This window comes from Juglans microcarpa x Juglans regia, chromosome 5S (assembly GCF_004785595.1).
Source record: "Juglans microcarpa x Juglans regia isolate MS1-56 chromosome 5S, Jm3101_v1.0, whole genome shotgun sequence".
NCBI classification, from domain to species: domain Eukaryota; kingdom Viridiplantae; phylum Streptophyta; class Magnoliopsida; order Fagales; family Juglandaceae; genus Juglans; species Juglans microcarpa x Juglans regia.
The window spans coordinates 21,444,039-21,460,739 of record NC_054603.1 but is presented as its reverse complement, the minus strand read 5'-3'; the positions used below and the strand labels follow the sequence as shown (position 1 = coordinate 21,460,739).

The 16,701-nt window shown below is 36.4% G+C and overlaps 1 protein-coding gene across 1 annotated transcript; it reads left to right on the top strand.

Annotated features, from left to right (window-relative positions):
• Nucleotides 1-4,351: 4,351 nt before the first annotated feature.
• LOC121267427 (probable protein S-acyltransferase 4) lies at nt 4,352-13,775 on the top strand. The gene is made up of 6 exons (XM_041171290.1): nt 4,352-4,946; nt 7,425-7,613; nt 8,392-8,700; nt 9,973-10,194; nt 12,334-12,923; nt 13,462-13,775. The coding sequence occupies exons 1-5, from the start codon at nt 4,893-4,895 to the stop codon at nt 12,919-12,921; spliced, it is 1,362 nt and encodes a 453-aa protein (XP_041027224.1). The 5' UTR covers nt 4,352-4,892; the 3' UTR covers nt 12,922-12,923; nt 13,462-13,775.
• The last annotated feature ends 2,926 nt before the right edge of the window (nt 13,776-16,701 follow it).

Here is a 16,701-nt window from a genome sequence, read left to right as displayed (position 1 = left end):
AGCCGAAACCCCAAACCAAGTGCACCAAGTATTAGGCAACCGAATGACATTTTTTTTATTATTAAAATTTTTTCCATGGAAGAAGCACCACCCCACGCCATCCTCTTCTACTTCCATTCATCAAAAGCCCCTCTAATTATCATGAAGAAATTGAACCAATCCGAATGCACATTTGAGTATCTCGACAACCACTATTAAATCACCTTATTCATTGGGCTTAAGGGTGGGCAGCGGGGCCCCGCAACCCGCTGACCCACCCAAGTGAAACAGTTTCACTTTTAGTTAAGGTCCCCCCCCCCCCCCCCCCCCCGCGCGCGCGCCGCGTCCTCTTCCTTCTCGAACTCTCTTCTCTCTCACTCTCAGACTCACTCTCTCTGTGTCTTGATCTCTCTTGCGCTCTCTCAGTCTCTCTCGCTTGATCTATTCTCTCTCTCTGTCTCGCACGACTGCACGAGCAGCACCACTGGGACTCCAGTCACTCCTCCGTCGTTGATTCGTGCAAACTTATTTTGAAACTTCACATTCATCGCCACTCAAAGGTAAGAAATCCGAAACCCTAGATTTTATTTTTTTAGTTTTGGATTGGAGATTGGAGGAAGGATGGGTTGAATCAGAGATGGAGGATGGGAATAATTATGAATTTGTGTGCTATGGAGAAATTTGTGCATGTGTTTGATTCGCTGTGTGTTTTTTTTTTTTTTTTTTTGTAGTTTGTATTTCACTATTTCTGACCTCCAGGTGTTCGAATTTGGAACCCTAAGTCAATTTAGGATTTAGGGGTTCAATCTGAAACCCCAAATCCACCCTATTTGGCCCAATAGGGTGCGGAGGGGGCAGACGGAGGACCCCCTCCACCTGCACCCCGTTATCCGGGACGGGGTCCCCACCCCCGCACTCCGGGGGTGGGGGCAGAGTCGAAAATCGCCACTCCGCCCATGCGGGGGTGGGTAGCACCTCTAATTGGGCTGCCATTTCATCGTCACTTGGCAACCAATCCCCCATCGTCTATCACCTATGTAGGGCACTTAAGAGTGACTTTAAGCTAGGCATAATAGCCATAGAGAAGACTCCAAGTGAATAAGACAAAAATAGTTGGCCTTGGGAAAACACCCTACCCGACGGCATGATAGTATGCCTTCATGCCATGCATTTATTCCACCACCCTTTCTCCACTCCCACACGACAACTCTCCCTCTTCCCTAGCCGAATCAACCTACATAGATGTCATCAGGATGGAGAACAACTAACCACATCCCATGGTAAGGAGGATCTAGGCGCATCATCAGTAACCGCCCAAACCCCACAATGGGAAGCCACCATTGCCGCACCCTTTCACCCCTTTGAACCCTATATAAACTCATCTCTTCTTCACTTCTTCCTCACTTCATTTCCTCAAGCTTTCTTGAGTATTCTTGAGAGTTCTCTTCCCTTGTTCTTTGAGTGTTCTTAAGTATTCTAAGTGAATTATTGAGTTTGTGAGTTTTGAGTGGGAAGGTTAGGAGGACCACGAAATCATTGTATTTTTCTCTCTAGACCTTAGTTTATGTGTTAAGTTTTGTCTTTGAGTGTTAGTATTGGGTGAATATAGCATGAGATACCATGTTTAGCTAGAAGCCAAAATATTGGTGGATAAGTTTAGTGTTCAAATTATTTTTGGTGAAGATATTAGTTATGGCATGCCTTAGAATAATTTTTGAAGGTATAGTTTGAGGTTAGAAACATGCCATAATAGGTTTTAATCTCTATCTTGTGTTGATCATCAAAGAATGTATGGTTTGACTTTTAATCGTGCTTTATTTGAGAAAATTAACTTATTTTACTTAGACTTGAAATATGAGCATTTAGAAAACCTTCTAATTGGGATAAAAAGAATGCATAATTTAATTCTACCATGTCATTGATAGAAAGGTCATATCATGCATCACTTGAGGTTTAGTTAGAATTTAATGATTTTATTAGGCATGACTAAGTGTTGGGATGAACTTGCTCAAGGTTAAGTTTTTATTTCATCATTAAGGATTTCTTGTGATCATCTTTTTATTTGAGGGATTTTTCATGCATGCATTCATGAAGATCAATAGTCAAAATTTCATATAGGCATCAACTAGATAGCATGCCATGAATTGAGGATGAATGAGCTAAGATCCTTTTGATTTTTAAGGCATAGACGATCTTAGAACGTGCAAGATATGAGGACTATGGGTTCTGGTTAAGTTTGGATAGCATTTGCATTAGTAGTAGTATTTGGAAGTTAGAGGTATCTTCATAATTTCCCTTTATCTAGACGATTTTATTTTTCTTTAAAATAGTACAGATTCTGACTTCGTGCAATTTTTATCACAACCACTACCTCACTTCCAACTTTAACAGTCTATAAGTTGGCATCTAACTTACACTTTGGTGATTATTTATGATTTATTGATAAATGCCACATTTAATTTATAACTGTCATTCTGAGCATGAAATGTCATATCTTATGTTCCATTTTGTCATTTTTCATACAACTATCATTTTTGAAATGTGCCACATTTATGCATATCATGAAAATCTTATTTTTTTAAGTATTGCATAAAAAATTATTTTTATCACGACTCCGAATGATAGGATGGAGAATTATCTTGGTGAAACTTCTCTATCCACTATGGAGTGATTAAATAGGGAGTGATAACCAATGGGTTAACGAAGAACAGCCAGCAGGCTTCAGATAGGTTCTTTTTAAAGAACGCCGGAATGAAGTCATATGTTACGACACCTAATGTTGGTGGGTGTACATGTTATGATTTTACCAATGTTATGTTATGTTATATTACCAATACATTGAGAACGAGTCTATAGACAATGTAGTTTTAATGTGAGTCGTACTCGGACACCGGAAAGTACTCACAGTGTATATGGGGAACTGTGATGATACCATATGTTATGTTAATTCTATAATTTAATGTGATTCTTGATAAAAGACTAAACTTTTACGATGGAAGTGAAATTATGTTCTCTGTGAGAAAATGTACATCCAAAACCTATATTCTTGAGAAATCTGAATGTGAGACAAATATAGTTTTTTTCTACATTGAATGCATTTTATGTTTATCATTCTTCATGCATAGACTATCTTTGTGCACGTTAGTTATCTAACTTACTGGGATTTCAAGTAAATCTCACCCTTTGTGGACCCACTATCATTTCACTCGAAATGATAGAAGTTGTAGATTCAGATTGAACCACTGGACCAGTGGATCAAGAGGATTGAGGAGGAACCAGACGTTGACAAGAGACTTGATCTTATTTTGATATTTTTGAGCTAAAATCACGATCAAACCAAATAAAGTTCCTTTTGAGTGAGCTGATTTCTACCTCTTCAAAAATCATGCCAAATTATTTTGGGAAAATATTAACATGCTTTGAATCCAATCATAACTTATATATAATCATGTTGAAACTTCATCATAGCAAGATCTACCCAAAATTTAACCAAAATCTCACAAAACTTTCAAAGTTCATCACAAACCTCAAAAACTGTCAACACTGAACCTTTCAACCAAAAACACTAACTTTCATCTATCAAAACTCCAAGAATAATTCACCAACACACACCCTAATAAACTAGACTCAATGCTAGATAAAAAGTAAGAGGTTACAGCTCAATAAAATACTTGCCCAGTTTTCTATCAAGCTCTCTCTAGGTTTCTCTCTTGGAAAACAAGTAAAAAAATTCAAGTGTGAGAGGCAAATGGATGAGATGGTGGCATATAGAGGAAGGGGTTGAGTTGGTGAGTGAGGGAATGATCAATTGATGAGAGGTTGGCTTGTGAAAGTGGAGGAGAAAATGGTTGAAGTGTGCAGCTGTTTTCTACTGCTGCAAGTCGAGTGGGTGAAGGGTGATGGGGGCTTGATTAACTTACCATCAAGGCCCTATTTGGGCTGTTTATGAGGTAGCATGACAGCCATGATATGACCTTGTAAGGATAAAATAATATATCAAGGTTTAGATCACATGCTATACACGTTTGTTTTACCAAGAGAAATACTTTAACCACAAAAAATAATATAAAGGTAAACTTATAAATTGACGTGATTTGATGTGGTGTATCAAATTGTAAAATTATTTTTATTATAAAATAGATCTAACGAATGTCATAAAATCACATTAATTTATGAGTTTATTTTTATATAATTTTTTTGTATATGTAGTAATTCTTTAAAATATATATATATATATATATATATATATATATATATATGTAAAAGCTTAAAACATGTGGACGACTATATATTAATTCCTTTGGGCATAAAAGAAAAGGAAATAAAATAAGATAAAGACGCGTGTAGACAATTAGACAACTTCCAAAAAAATAAGAGCTGGCCGTGCTTGCACGTTTGCTAAGCTGCCGGTCGTTAGTTTAATAGCCTGTCCACAGTGTCTGCGAGGAATTGGAACATCCGCCGCCCAACTCATGGTTGCCAGCCTTTTGGAAGAAATAAATAGAAAAATAAGAGTTTTTGAGACGCAGAGAGAGAGAGAGAGAGTTTTACAAACTCCAAAGAGTAATGGACAGAGAGTGAGAATCTTTTTCGGTTTTCGCTTGGTATAATCCGTCTGAAACAAAAAAACATTTTTGGGTGAGAGGAGAGGTAGCTGGATTTGTTATTCCTAGATCAAACAACATTTTTCTGTCTCTCTCTCTCTTTCTCATCACCTGTCTTTCTAACCCCCACTACAGGCACCATCCCATCAAGTAAATTTGTATTTCTTGTGGAGATATTTGGGGGCTGGTCTGGTTATGCAATGGATGGGGAGGAAAAGAAAGTGGGGTTCCGATAAGAACGAGGTTTTCTTTGGTTTGGAACAGAAATTCTAATCTTTGTTCTGGGTTGTTTTTCTTCGTGGTGAGAGTATGGATTCGAATGATAAACCCAAGAGGCTCTACGAAGTTTGGAAGGGAAGCAATGTAAGTTTCTCTGATTCTCTATGTCAATTGAGCGTTACTCTAAATTTTCTGTGATTTTCAAGTTCATAAATTGAATTGGGTCATTTTTCCTTTACTATGTTTGGGTTGGTATACTAAAGATTGTGACAATTTCATCTTTTTCATTTTCCTTGTATTGGGTTCCATTCTTAGTTGCACGTGTCTGGTTGGTGATTATTTGGTTTTAGATACGAATTTTATTTTATCTTTATCGCGATGAGTGATTCTCTATTACTACTTTTTTTTTTTATAGGTAATCAAGAAGTTTTATTCATAGAAATAGGCACAGGCCAAGTACACAGGGAGTATACATGAGAACCTCTATTACTGCTTATCAAGGGAAAAAACATGATCCTCTATTACTGATAACTGACAGTATAAAATTGTAATAGTTAGGGAGTTAAGAATATAGGTGATTGGGGACAAGCAAATGGAAGAGTCGACGCTGATTGTGGAAGTCTCTGGTTGTAGGTTTCTTTTGATTATTATCTTACCACGCTACCAAAGCATAACTAGTGACATTGCAGCATGATTTGTTCACCAGAAGAAAAAAAAGAAGAAGGAGAGAAGAGTAAATCTTAAAGTTTTCTGTTTTTCCTGTTTTGGTTTGTCAAGGCCCAAGGATGGGAGAAAAGGTTGGAAGTGTGAAAAAATAGCTGGTCCAAATTTTCTTTTGGGAATAAGTGTAAGGAAATATTCTAACACTACATTTTATTAGTCCATACAACAGAGAAAAGGCGAGAAACATTTTGTGAGTTCTCTTATTTTGTGGAATAAAGGAAGTTTCAAAACATTCATTCTGAGGCCTACTGGAACTTTCCCTCAAACATAGGTGACATTTGGAAAGAAATTTAGAACTAACTAAGAAAGTATATTATAATCTCGTTTGCTCAATATTGTTTTCTCTTCACTTATTTATTGGCAACAGAAATAGAGAATGATATAATTTTCTTTTCTATTCTTTTCTATTGTTTCTTATTTTTATTTTATCTTGTAGAATGTGAACCAAAATGAGTGTAAAGTTCTTTTCCTTCTCTTTATTTTCTCCCAACTCTCTTCATTTTATTCATTTTCCTTCTTTGCTCTTCTTCACTCTGTTTATTCTTCTAAAATGGGAACCAAATGAAGGAAAGGGTTTATTTGATTGAAACACCATTTATTACTTGACTTTACGTTCATGTCAACCAGGGTAGTGTTTCTTTTGATCTCTTGTCCCTTCCTTTTTGTCATTTCCTTCTTCTTGGGGGTTGGGCTGCTTATCTAATAGATGGGCTATTTCCCATAATGTGGATATTGTGTCCATGTTTGGATTCAAAACATCTTCAATTTTTTTCCACTTTCAATTGAAACATCTTTTTACAGAACAAATCTCAAAAAATGATTTTCATCTATCATTTGCATCGGTCCTGTGATGAAAAAACACAAAAGTAAAAAAGCTTTTACAAACCTCCCCCCTCCCAAAAAAAGCCTTTTGGAGAATTTTTGACCAAACATCTTCTCAATGCGGCGCAGAATTTTTTCAAACAGCCTAATAAAATTATATCTCAAAAAATTTTATTAATCCATATGAATTTTATACAGGCCCCTCCAGTTAAAAAAAGCCATCTCCAAAAGTTTTATCAGTGGTAGTTGTATTGGCAATTTGATGAAGTTCTTTATATTGATCTATTTATCCATACAAGTACCTTTTCTCAAGTGCATTACTGGACACAGTGGTGCCTATATACAAGCTGATTATCCATGGGGGATTCTGAATTTAGCTCATGTTCAAAGGATTTTGCTTATGCCAATTATTTGCTCTCTGTCTCTTGCTGTCTTTGCGAATGTGAATGTGGGTGTAATGAAACCTTTAAATCCAATTTATTTATATCAAGGCTTATTGAATTGGTAAACTTTTCTCAGTCATGTCATGCCCCAGAAAATAATAATAGATTTCTATAACTTCTAATAATAACAATGATGCTGGAGAATGACTAAACACACTACTTACACAATCTATCACGTCGTGCACAATTTTTGCCTCCCTCTCCCACATTAAATTGTTTTTAAATTTTAAAAATATGAATCTAGTGATCATTTCTTGAGTGCCTACAGAATTGTTTGCTTTTTCAACCCCCCACAAAAAAAAAATCTCCCAATCAGCACATATGATTCTGGTGTATAATTTATGAAATTTTCTTCCAATTAATAGTTGTGTGGCTGGAATGGATGCTTACACTTTCATGTTTTTGCAGTCTATTTATACATTTATTTTTTGCGTAATAGTGAGGTGGAGGTCTTCTTTTTTATTTGCTCTTACTTGATGTGTGTGTTTGTGCACATAAAATTCTAGAGAATTTTATTTTGGCTGATTAAAGAAGCTACCTGTTAAAGTATGCCTGCTACTTTTGCTTTCTAATTGAAGATCTGGAATTAATGTGCCATACTTGCACTGATGGAGCCTTTTCATGGTTTTGTCAGAAATTTTTATGTGGTGGGAGATTGATATTTGGTCCTGATGTTGGCTCTCTGTTTCTATCCACGTTCCTTATTGGGGGCCCTGCAATTGCTTTTTGTATAAATGTATATCTTAAGATCAAAGATGACAACGAGAAGAACCATGGACTTTGGTGTTCTGTGTTGTTTGTGGGCTCGATCCTAACTGTTTTGGTAAGTTTTTATATTTGAGTGCATCTCCTAGTAGTGATGATGGTTTCCAGAACTATGCATGGTCAAAGCCAGAGACAGTTAGAAAGGGGGGAGTCCTGTGTTGTTGACTCAATTCATACAGGTGGGATGGCAGATGAAATTTTCTCAATTAAAATGAATTGAATATTCAGGTACCGCATAATGTTCAAAAACAGGGAAAAGAACCATAGTGAATGCCCACATGGAAATGGACTGCCTTAGCCTTTTTCTATGCCCCTTCCCCAAAGGTACAAGTCACAGAGACAACTAGGAGTAGTTTCATAAAGTTTTTTGATATGGCTATACTGGGGATTGCCCTCGGGTAGAGATCCGGCGTAGTTAGGGCTGTGCCTGCAGCTAAGAGGACTAGAACATGCGACCACAGATCATGGGTGCAGTGGTTCAGTACCTCCTCCCCCATAACTGGCCAGTTAGCCTTGGAATGAGTCTGTTTTGTTTTAGTAGCTTGTACTGGCTGTTGCAAGAGCAGTTCTTTTTCTATGGATTTTACAAAATTACTCTGATATTCTTTTACCAAGTTTCTGTACAATGCCACATATGAACCTTCTCTAGGATATGATTCTATTCTAAACTTTGGACAATCTCCATCACTCACTATAAAAATCAAGATGCAGTGATGTCAATTCCATATTTGTGATCAAATTGCTGTGAGAGAATTGTTTCTTCATGCCTTCTCTATGCTTAATATGACTGCTCGTGCTGCACGTAGTATCCCTGACTCTTGTCAACCTTGGTGCAGGATTTAACATTTCTCTTCTTGACCTCTGGAAGAGATCCTGGAATAGTCCCTAGAAATTCAAGGCCTCCAGAGTCAGATGAAGCATGTGAAGCAACTACACCATCTATGGAGTGGGTTAATGGTAGAACCCCTCACATGAAACTTCCCCGGACGAAAGATGTGATTGTGAATGGTCACACTGTCAAAGTGAAATACTGTGACACTTGTTTGCTCTACCGCCCACCTCGTAGTTCACATTGTTCCATCTGCAACAATTGTGTCCAGAGATTTGATCATCACTGTCCATGGGTTGGTCAGTGCATTGGATTAGTAAGTTCAAATTTTCAGCTTGCAGTATCTTCTTAAAGAAAATATAAAAGCCTAGTACATCTTAAAGCAATGCAGTGGAAGTAGGTAGAAGGCTAGTACATCTAATCACTACGAATGCACCAGGTTGAAAATGGGAAGGGTAAAGTCTTCCCCGTTGTGTCCCTATATTATATTTTATATCCCAAGCTCTTTCAAAACGTGATTTAGGACATCTCTCCCAACCACTTATCAAAAACAAATTATCTCCCAACCCATCGTACTCAGTTGGAAAAGCCTTAGCCACCCCAAACTTATCTGTTTTCTTCAATGATCTTGCTTGGAGAAAGATAAATCAAATGAGTCATTCAAGGATTCACGTTACAATGAATTATTTTTTTTTTCCATTATTTTTCCCTAATTAAAAGCATGTGAATCTCTAAAATTCTTTTGAAACCTCTTGCACTATTAAGTATTAGTTTGATCGTTTTTTAAGAAAATACTGTTGCAATTTGCAAAAATTGTCTAATTTCTGGAGTCTATACCGAGTGCATACTATATGTTGCATTTATTTTCTCATGCATTAATAGGGCATTTAGAATTCTCTCTCCTGGGACCCATGTTTTTGGAAGAAAAATAAAATTGGTCGCAAATGACACTGATGTTTGATGTCAATCAAATGCCCAAGTTTCTACGATGGAATGGAGTGAATTTTAAAATGTTATCACCTATGAGTTGGATAGCACCATCTGTGGTCTCTTTGTTTGGGATAACTGCCCCTCCAGCTCCTCCAGTCACTCTTTGTTAGAGGACACGCCGCTTCAGATTTTATTTCTGTCAATTGTGAGGCTACCTAGGTGAACTGTTATAAACCAACTGTACCGGGCTAAACCCAAGCACTGGCATTGTGGTGCCTGTTTTGGAGACCCGCCAATTAGTAATCTCACAATGAGAATGTGCATGCAACCATGTAAAATGCAGGGAAACAACAATTGTCCAATATTAGAGCAGCAATGCTTTCAGACCTTTGCAATTAGTATGTATCCTGATACTAGGGAAACATTCTTATGACGATATTAATTAGCAATCCTGGTCTGACTTGTAAAGTTTGAAGAAAAACATAATTTATGTAAGAAACATGGTGCAAGTAATTTTTTTTTTTTTATAAGTAAACATGGGGCAAGTAATTTAATTGATAGGAAGTGTGAGATGTAAGGTTTTAAATTATATTTATTGTTTCATCATGCCTTCTCCTTTGGAAACTAACAGTACATCTAAATGTTGATCTGGTTGCAGCGTAACTATCGGTTCTTCTTCATGTTCATTTCAACATCAACCATCTTGTGCATACATGTCTTTGTGTTTTCTTTGATCAGCATTCGTAAAAAGGATGACAATTTTTTGAAGGCTATACCACATGATGTCCCATCAGATTTTCTTATAGTCTACTGCTTCATAGCTGTCTGGTTCGTCGGTGGTCTTACAGTTTTCCATTTCTATCTGATTTGCACAAACCAGGTAACCTTGTTACTCAAAATACATGACTGTGTATATCACTTAGGTGCTTCATCATCTTTCAGTCAAATGCCTATCCATGAACGTAGCTGATGTATAGGGTATGAATAGATTCTGAAACAGATCCTAACATGTATAAGGCATTTTTTGATTTGTTATGAAATATGTTCCGGAGAGCTTTTTCTAGTTTACTTATGTTTGGTGAAGCTGAAATCCCTAGTCAGTAGAAAATCTTTCTCTGGTCAGGGGAGAATTACACCTGAATGGGAGTTAACCTGCTTAATGAGTGTTAACCTGCCACCAATGGACTATAACCTTCCCTTCCAGCCTACCACTTTTCTCAACGATTGAGAATTCATCATAGAAGTAATCTTGCCATAATGTAATGGAATTTCAAGAAAGAAAAGATAAATGGAAAAGAACCCTCCCATTAGCCAGTAGGAATTGAAATGATCTCCCTCCTAGCTCTAGTTATAGCATGATGAACAAAAGGAACTGTTACTAAGTTTAACCAGCTGGCCTGATGTTTGTTCAGAACTCAAAATAAATTACAATGAAGTCTGCACAGATCTCTTAGAGCCGTTAGTGAGTATGAGATATAATCAGCAAAAAGGAGATAAGTAATATGTTGAAGGTTCACACCCTCTAGAAACATGGTTCCTCCCCAAAACATCCTCCTCCATCAATTTGGGCCGCCTACTAAATTGATCTTCGCTTGAATAAAAAGGAGGTAAGAAAGAGGATCACCCTTCCTTGGTTCTCTAGTGGAAGAAAAGAATCCCTCATGAATGCCATTAAGCATATAGATAAATTAGGATTTGTGAAACACTTCTGTACAGGGTCAATCCTGTCATCACTAAAGCCAAAAGAAGAGAGAACCGGAGACGAAAAAGACCAATTCACTAAGGTCAAATGCTTTGGCCATGTCAAGTTTAAGAACTAACTTACCCGCTCAAGGTTCCTTGCTTTAAACCACCCATTAAAAGAATAGTTTTCTTGCCTGAACTATATAATAATTTTAAAGTGAAAACAATCTTCTCATAAATCAATCTTCCCTCCACAAATGCCCCTTGGCTATGAGATACATGTTTAGGCAAAGAGTAGTCTTAGCAAAGATCATGAAAAAATAAATTCTAGGAAACTTAGCATAAACTAATTTGCCTAAAAGCTGTAAATTCCTTTGGATTCTCAACCTTTGCCACCAGTATTATCAAAGTAGTGTAGGCATACGAGAGATCACCACCCTTGGAAGAACTCCAATTCTGCAACATACATCTCCCTCAATGATAAACCAGCAATGATTATATAAAAAAAAAGAATATAATCCATCGGCACCAGCAATGATTACAGTTCGGATTCTTGTTATCTGTCACAAAAGCTTAGAGTTGTATAACTAAACTGCAAAGGTACCTTGGTCAATTCTCGAAAGTTAACTGGTCTTCTGTTATCTAGTCTCACAGACTCACATATGTAATTATCTTTAATTTTGTCATCTCCTACCATTACGATCTGAATCTTCTTGTCTTTGTAATTTGATTCTATGAACAAATAATTTTCTAACTTATTTTTACAGCATGACCACAAAACACAGCTTCTCTTATATAGGTCCTGTAATGAGTTTTCATTTCGGACATCATAATATATAATGTGTTTTACTTTGCGAGTAATGTGTGATTTCTTTAGAAAATAGAGAAAAGGAAAAAAATTATCCCAACTAAGCCTTAACTCAAAGAGCGCATTGTTAGACTTTTATTGTGGAAATCCGTATTTTCATTGAATCCAGGAAATTTCTTAAAATCCTTGATGTTTAAAATAATATTTGATATTGCAAGACAAGCAAAGAAATTTAGCCCATTTTTTCAGGAAGGGTTGCCTAAATGCAAGTCTATACCAGGCTTCTACCGGGGCCATCATGTATCTTTTCATATAAAGTTTCACTAACTTGCGTATATCCGATATGTTGTTCTTTTTCCTTTTTTCTTTCTTTGTTTTCCTAACAAAAAGGTCATATGTATCTACTATCAGCTTCTTTTTTCTTCTTTTTTTTTTTTTTCCAATTTTAATAGCTTTTCCTCCAAATTGGATGAATGACAATTGTTGAATTAATTATATTCAATCCATTATTTTTTTGGTTCTTTTCAGACAACGTATGAGAACTTCCGTTACCAATATGATAAGAAGGAGAACCCATACAACAAGGGAATGAAGAAAAACCTCAGAGAAGTTTTACTCTCTAAGATTCCGCATTCCGTGAATAAATTCCGATCATTTGTGGAGGAGGACGAACATGCGGTGGTGGCGTTTGTGACTCCGAATCTTGGGGAAGCTACTATTAGCCCAAAGGAGAAAATTGACATTGAAATGGGAACTAGGTGTGCAGAGAGCAGTGGTTTCTCGCTTCCTGAAATTTTGCGAAATTTGGACTATGATGATTTGGAGGAGAATATGAAGAGTATGGAGGAAGAACAAAGACCTGCTATTGATGCTTTGCCTGTTCAGCGGGAATCAAAACAATCTATTCAAAGTTCCATTGGTGAAGATGGAGTGACAAAATTCATGCAAAGCTCATTAATTGCAGATGAAGTGACAATGTCTATTCAAATATCCTCTTCTGGTGATGGAGCTGTAGAATCTGACCAAACGTCTGTGGCTGTCAATGGAACTAAAGCAGTCGAGACTGATGAAGGAAATAACCCGCACCAAACCATAACATCAGTTTTCCAAGCATAAAGGTTTTCCCCTATTCTGACTCTTCTCAACTTCTATTTTTATTTTCACCTAAGCTTCTGTTGTTTTGGAACATAAAACTTGTTCAATCATAACTAATGTTAGTGTTAAACAATGCTTGTTTTGACAGCAACCATCAGAAACTTGGTCCATCTACATCATACCCAAAAAATATCATCCCAAGTAGTTCTAAAGCTTTGCTTACAGATAAAAGCAGCTTCCAATCAAAGTGCATAGTTGTAGACAAATGGAACGTATATTATATTTGCTTCTTGTGTTTTATTACATAATATGTTTAATAAATGGCATGTCTCACCATGGGCTAGATCTGCTTTGCTCTCATGAGTAAGTTGAAGTTGAAGTTGAGTGCCATTCCATGGGCAAGATTTACTATAAATCACCTTTAAAAAAAGGCTGCTAGAAGAGTGTTTCTATTTTGTTTTTTTTTTTCTTGAAGTCGTAACTGGTGTAAATCTTAACAGGTTTAACTAAATAGTCAATCTGCTTTAGCCATAAGAATTTGTAACATTTGGATTGTTGCAGGACATTCTTCTGTGGCTTGTACATCTAGAAGCAGACAAGGATTTCTTTGTTTTTCTAGGATTGTGAGTTCCCAAATGCAGCAGAGGTTGAAATGATGCGCAGGAATGTTAATTTTGCTGGAAAAGAAGAGGAGATTGTTGGTGCATAGGCTTTTTTCGTCAGTTAACGTTCCACCTCTTCTGACTAATGATTGTAAAGTGTTGTTGGTTGTAAAGAAAGAAAAGGAAAGATAATAATACCATTTGTATTGAAAGAAAACCCGAGAAAATTCATGCAGACGCTCTCTGATTTTTTAAGGAAATTAGCACCTCCATAAGTTTCTCTCTTTTGAATGAATTCTTATGGCGTATACTTCCCCTTGTATTACAACAAACAGGCTAATGACCGTCAACTGTAAATTCTGTAATTCCCAGCTAAAACAGCGTGCCCAACAACTTATTTGACAACCCAGCCTAATGGCCCATGACGGCAACAACTTAACAACACTTAAAAATACACTTGGGCTACTTTGGATAGTGATATTCATTACTTTTTCACTACTATTTACAGAATATCTGAGATCATCTTATTACCCAAACGCAACCTAACTCCCACCAGCAAAGAAAAACACTACGACATAGTATCTCATGCAAGACAACCTCTACGCACATGTGCTCCACTTCAGTCTTCGTCCCGAAATGTCATCACCTACTTTACCAATTCTTCACCTCACTTTTTGTTAATTTCAGATGGTATGCCGGCATATTCTTAGGACTGTTTAGTCTAATTGAATTGAAATTATATTGGGTGAAGTTTATATTGAAATTGGAGCTAAACCCGCAAGAATAGAAAGCTTGTTAGACTTGGCAAGATCAGCCTGGTCGAAGTGAAATAGTCATATCTTTTGATCCCAAACATTGGATAAATGTGATCGTGATGGTGTTGGCTAACCTCAAAGTACTCCAAATTCTGAAGTTGACGAGATAAAAATAGCTCAAGAATGAAATTCGCTAAACACGTGAAACGTCTCAGTCAAGCAAACTACTTCATACAGAAGTTCGCTAGACCCAGACTCAATATTGGCTAAAACAAAAGTTCTGGGATGAAAGTTTTACTTGGATTTGAACTCTATAAATATCTTGTACAAACCCTAATTATATATACATTATTAAACAACATGATTTTAAGAGTTAACTGAGGCCATAACTGCTATTTTTATTGTATTCTTGAGAAAAAATCCTAAAAGATCCATTGAACTTTCAAAACACTCTTTCATGATATAATTTTCTCACTTCATATTAGTATTCGATTGCTGGCGAGTCTATCAATGTGAACGAGTTTGTTGGCCAGAAGTTCCTCTGAAGCTGTCAAGTTGTAGAGATCGAGTAGCTACTCTTGGAAAAGCTATGGAAGAGGCTAGAGGTCTAGACTTGCCAAGGTGCAAATATCAAGTGGGTCACTTGTATTGTATTGTTGTAAGCTAGATTTAGATACTTTTAGGATTTGTAGGTGTCTCTAAATTGTTTGTAACGAACTAAACTTCTTTAGTGGGTTCTAATGGAGACTTACACCCAGAATCGTAAAACGATTCAGAAGACTCCCTCGAATGAGTTTCTACTTTGTTACCAAAATTGTTGTATGATTCTCTTGCTTGAGTTGCTTTTAATTATTTTTTATTTGAGTTATCGAATGAAATTTTCTAGATAGTCAGGAAGCACCTATTCACGTATGACGCACCCAAATTCCGGTTGAGATTGGACAAACTTTGAAGTCTCAGGACATGCAACACAAGGTTACCTGCCTCCATCCATGGCAATTAAATATGCAATGCATCTAGCAATATGTCATACTTACAACGAATAATTTTTTTCTTTAAACAATACTATGCACCAAATAAGATATATCCCAAAACATCGAAACATAATTCATAAACTGAATGTGATAGACGTTCAAGATTTTGGAGTAGCTCGCAAAACAATCGAGTAGCTCACACAACTCAGTCAAGGATACCATAATACTATCGATAAATTGGAGTATTGAGGCTTTGAGCTCCGCGTCATGCCATCGTTGTCTAATTGACCGTCTCTAGTCGATCAACCTCTAGTGTGTCTCTTGATCCTGACATATGGTCTACTATTCCAAGGAGAATAGTAGTTAGGACTATTATGGTAAAATTTGATTACAAATATCAGCAAGTTAAAAAATACTTAAAATAACAGTTTAAAGATGCATGCGTGACAATAAAAGCATGAAAATTGTGATCATAAATAAAATTGGCCTCACTTGATAACTAATATGGCATGTGCTAACGTGACTTGAACTAACATGAAATGAACTGAACTTGACCCAGAACTGAACATGAACTTGAACTTAAACTGAAACTGAACATAAACATGAACTTGGAATCTTGTTCAATAATTAAACATGGTTAATAAACGTGAAATATGGATGCTAAATAGGTCCCCTTGAGCCGTGTGTCCTTATCGATACCGCATCACATCAAGGGTATCTGCACCAGTTGTGAGTGCATTAACATACATATCAGTTCACAGGTATCTGCACCTGTTATGAAAAACATAATGTACGTATCCCGTGACAGATATCTACACCCGCACAAGTATGTATAACATAAAATTGAAATGTAGTTGGTACCATCAGTGTTGGTGCTCGGCTTCACTCTGGTGACCAATTAATTAGGCCTCATTAGAAGCCTGTTGACGGTACTTTGTTAACCAAGGGAATTTCACACTAGTTTAAACACTCCAATATTAACAATGGAATTCCACTAGGATATTACCTCATCCTAGCACTTAGGGTCGTGATAAACGTAAAAGACGTTACTGGTGTGAAAAATACTATTTTCAAGACATGACGTGGCATGAAACAAAAGAACAGATTACCTTCCATAATGTAACATGACATGTGGAAGAACATAAGAACAAATGTATATGTTCTTATGTTCTTATGTTACATGAATGACATGGCATAACGTGAAACAAATGTACATTTCATGACATGAGGTAACGTGTAATATATAACATTTTGTGACATGACATAACTTGTAACAAATGAATATTTTGTAACATAGCATAATGTATAACAAATCAACATTTCATAACATAACATAATGTGTAACATATATGCATTTCATGACATAATATAATGTATAATAGATATACATTCGTGACATAGTAAAGTGTGTAACAGATATACGTTTCATGACATGGTATAGCTGACATATATAAGAACATAAGAACATGA

What these genes read in the sequence shown, in the direction of transcription:
- LOC121267427 (XM_041171290.1), top strand. Translation starts at nt 4,893, where the DNA reads ATGGATTCGAATGATAAACCCAAGAGGCTCTACGAAGTTTGGAAGGGA. An exon ending in GCTCGATCCTAACTGTTTTG is followed by an intron (nt 7,614 to 8,391) that starts GTAAGTTTTTAT and finishes ACCTTGGTGCAG; the next exon opens with GATTTAACATTTCTCTTCTT. An exon ending in TTGGTCAGTGCATTGGATTA is followed by an intron (nt 8,701 to 9,972) that starts GTAAGTTCAAAT and finishes ATCTGGTTGCAG; the next exon opens with CGTAACTATCGGTTCTTCTT.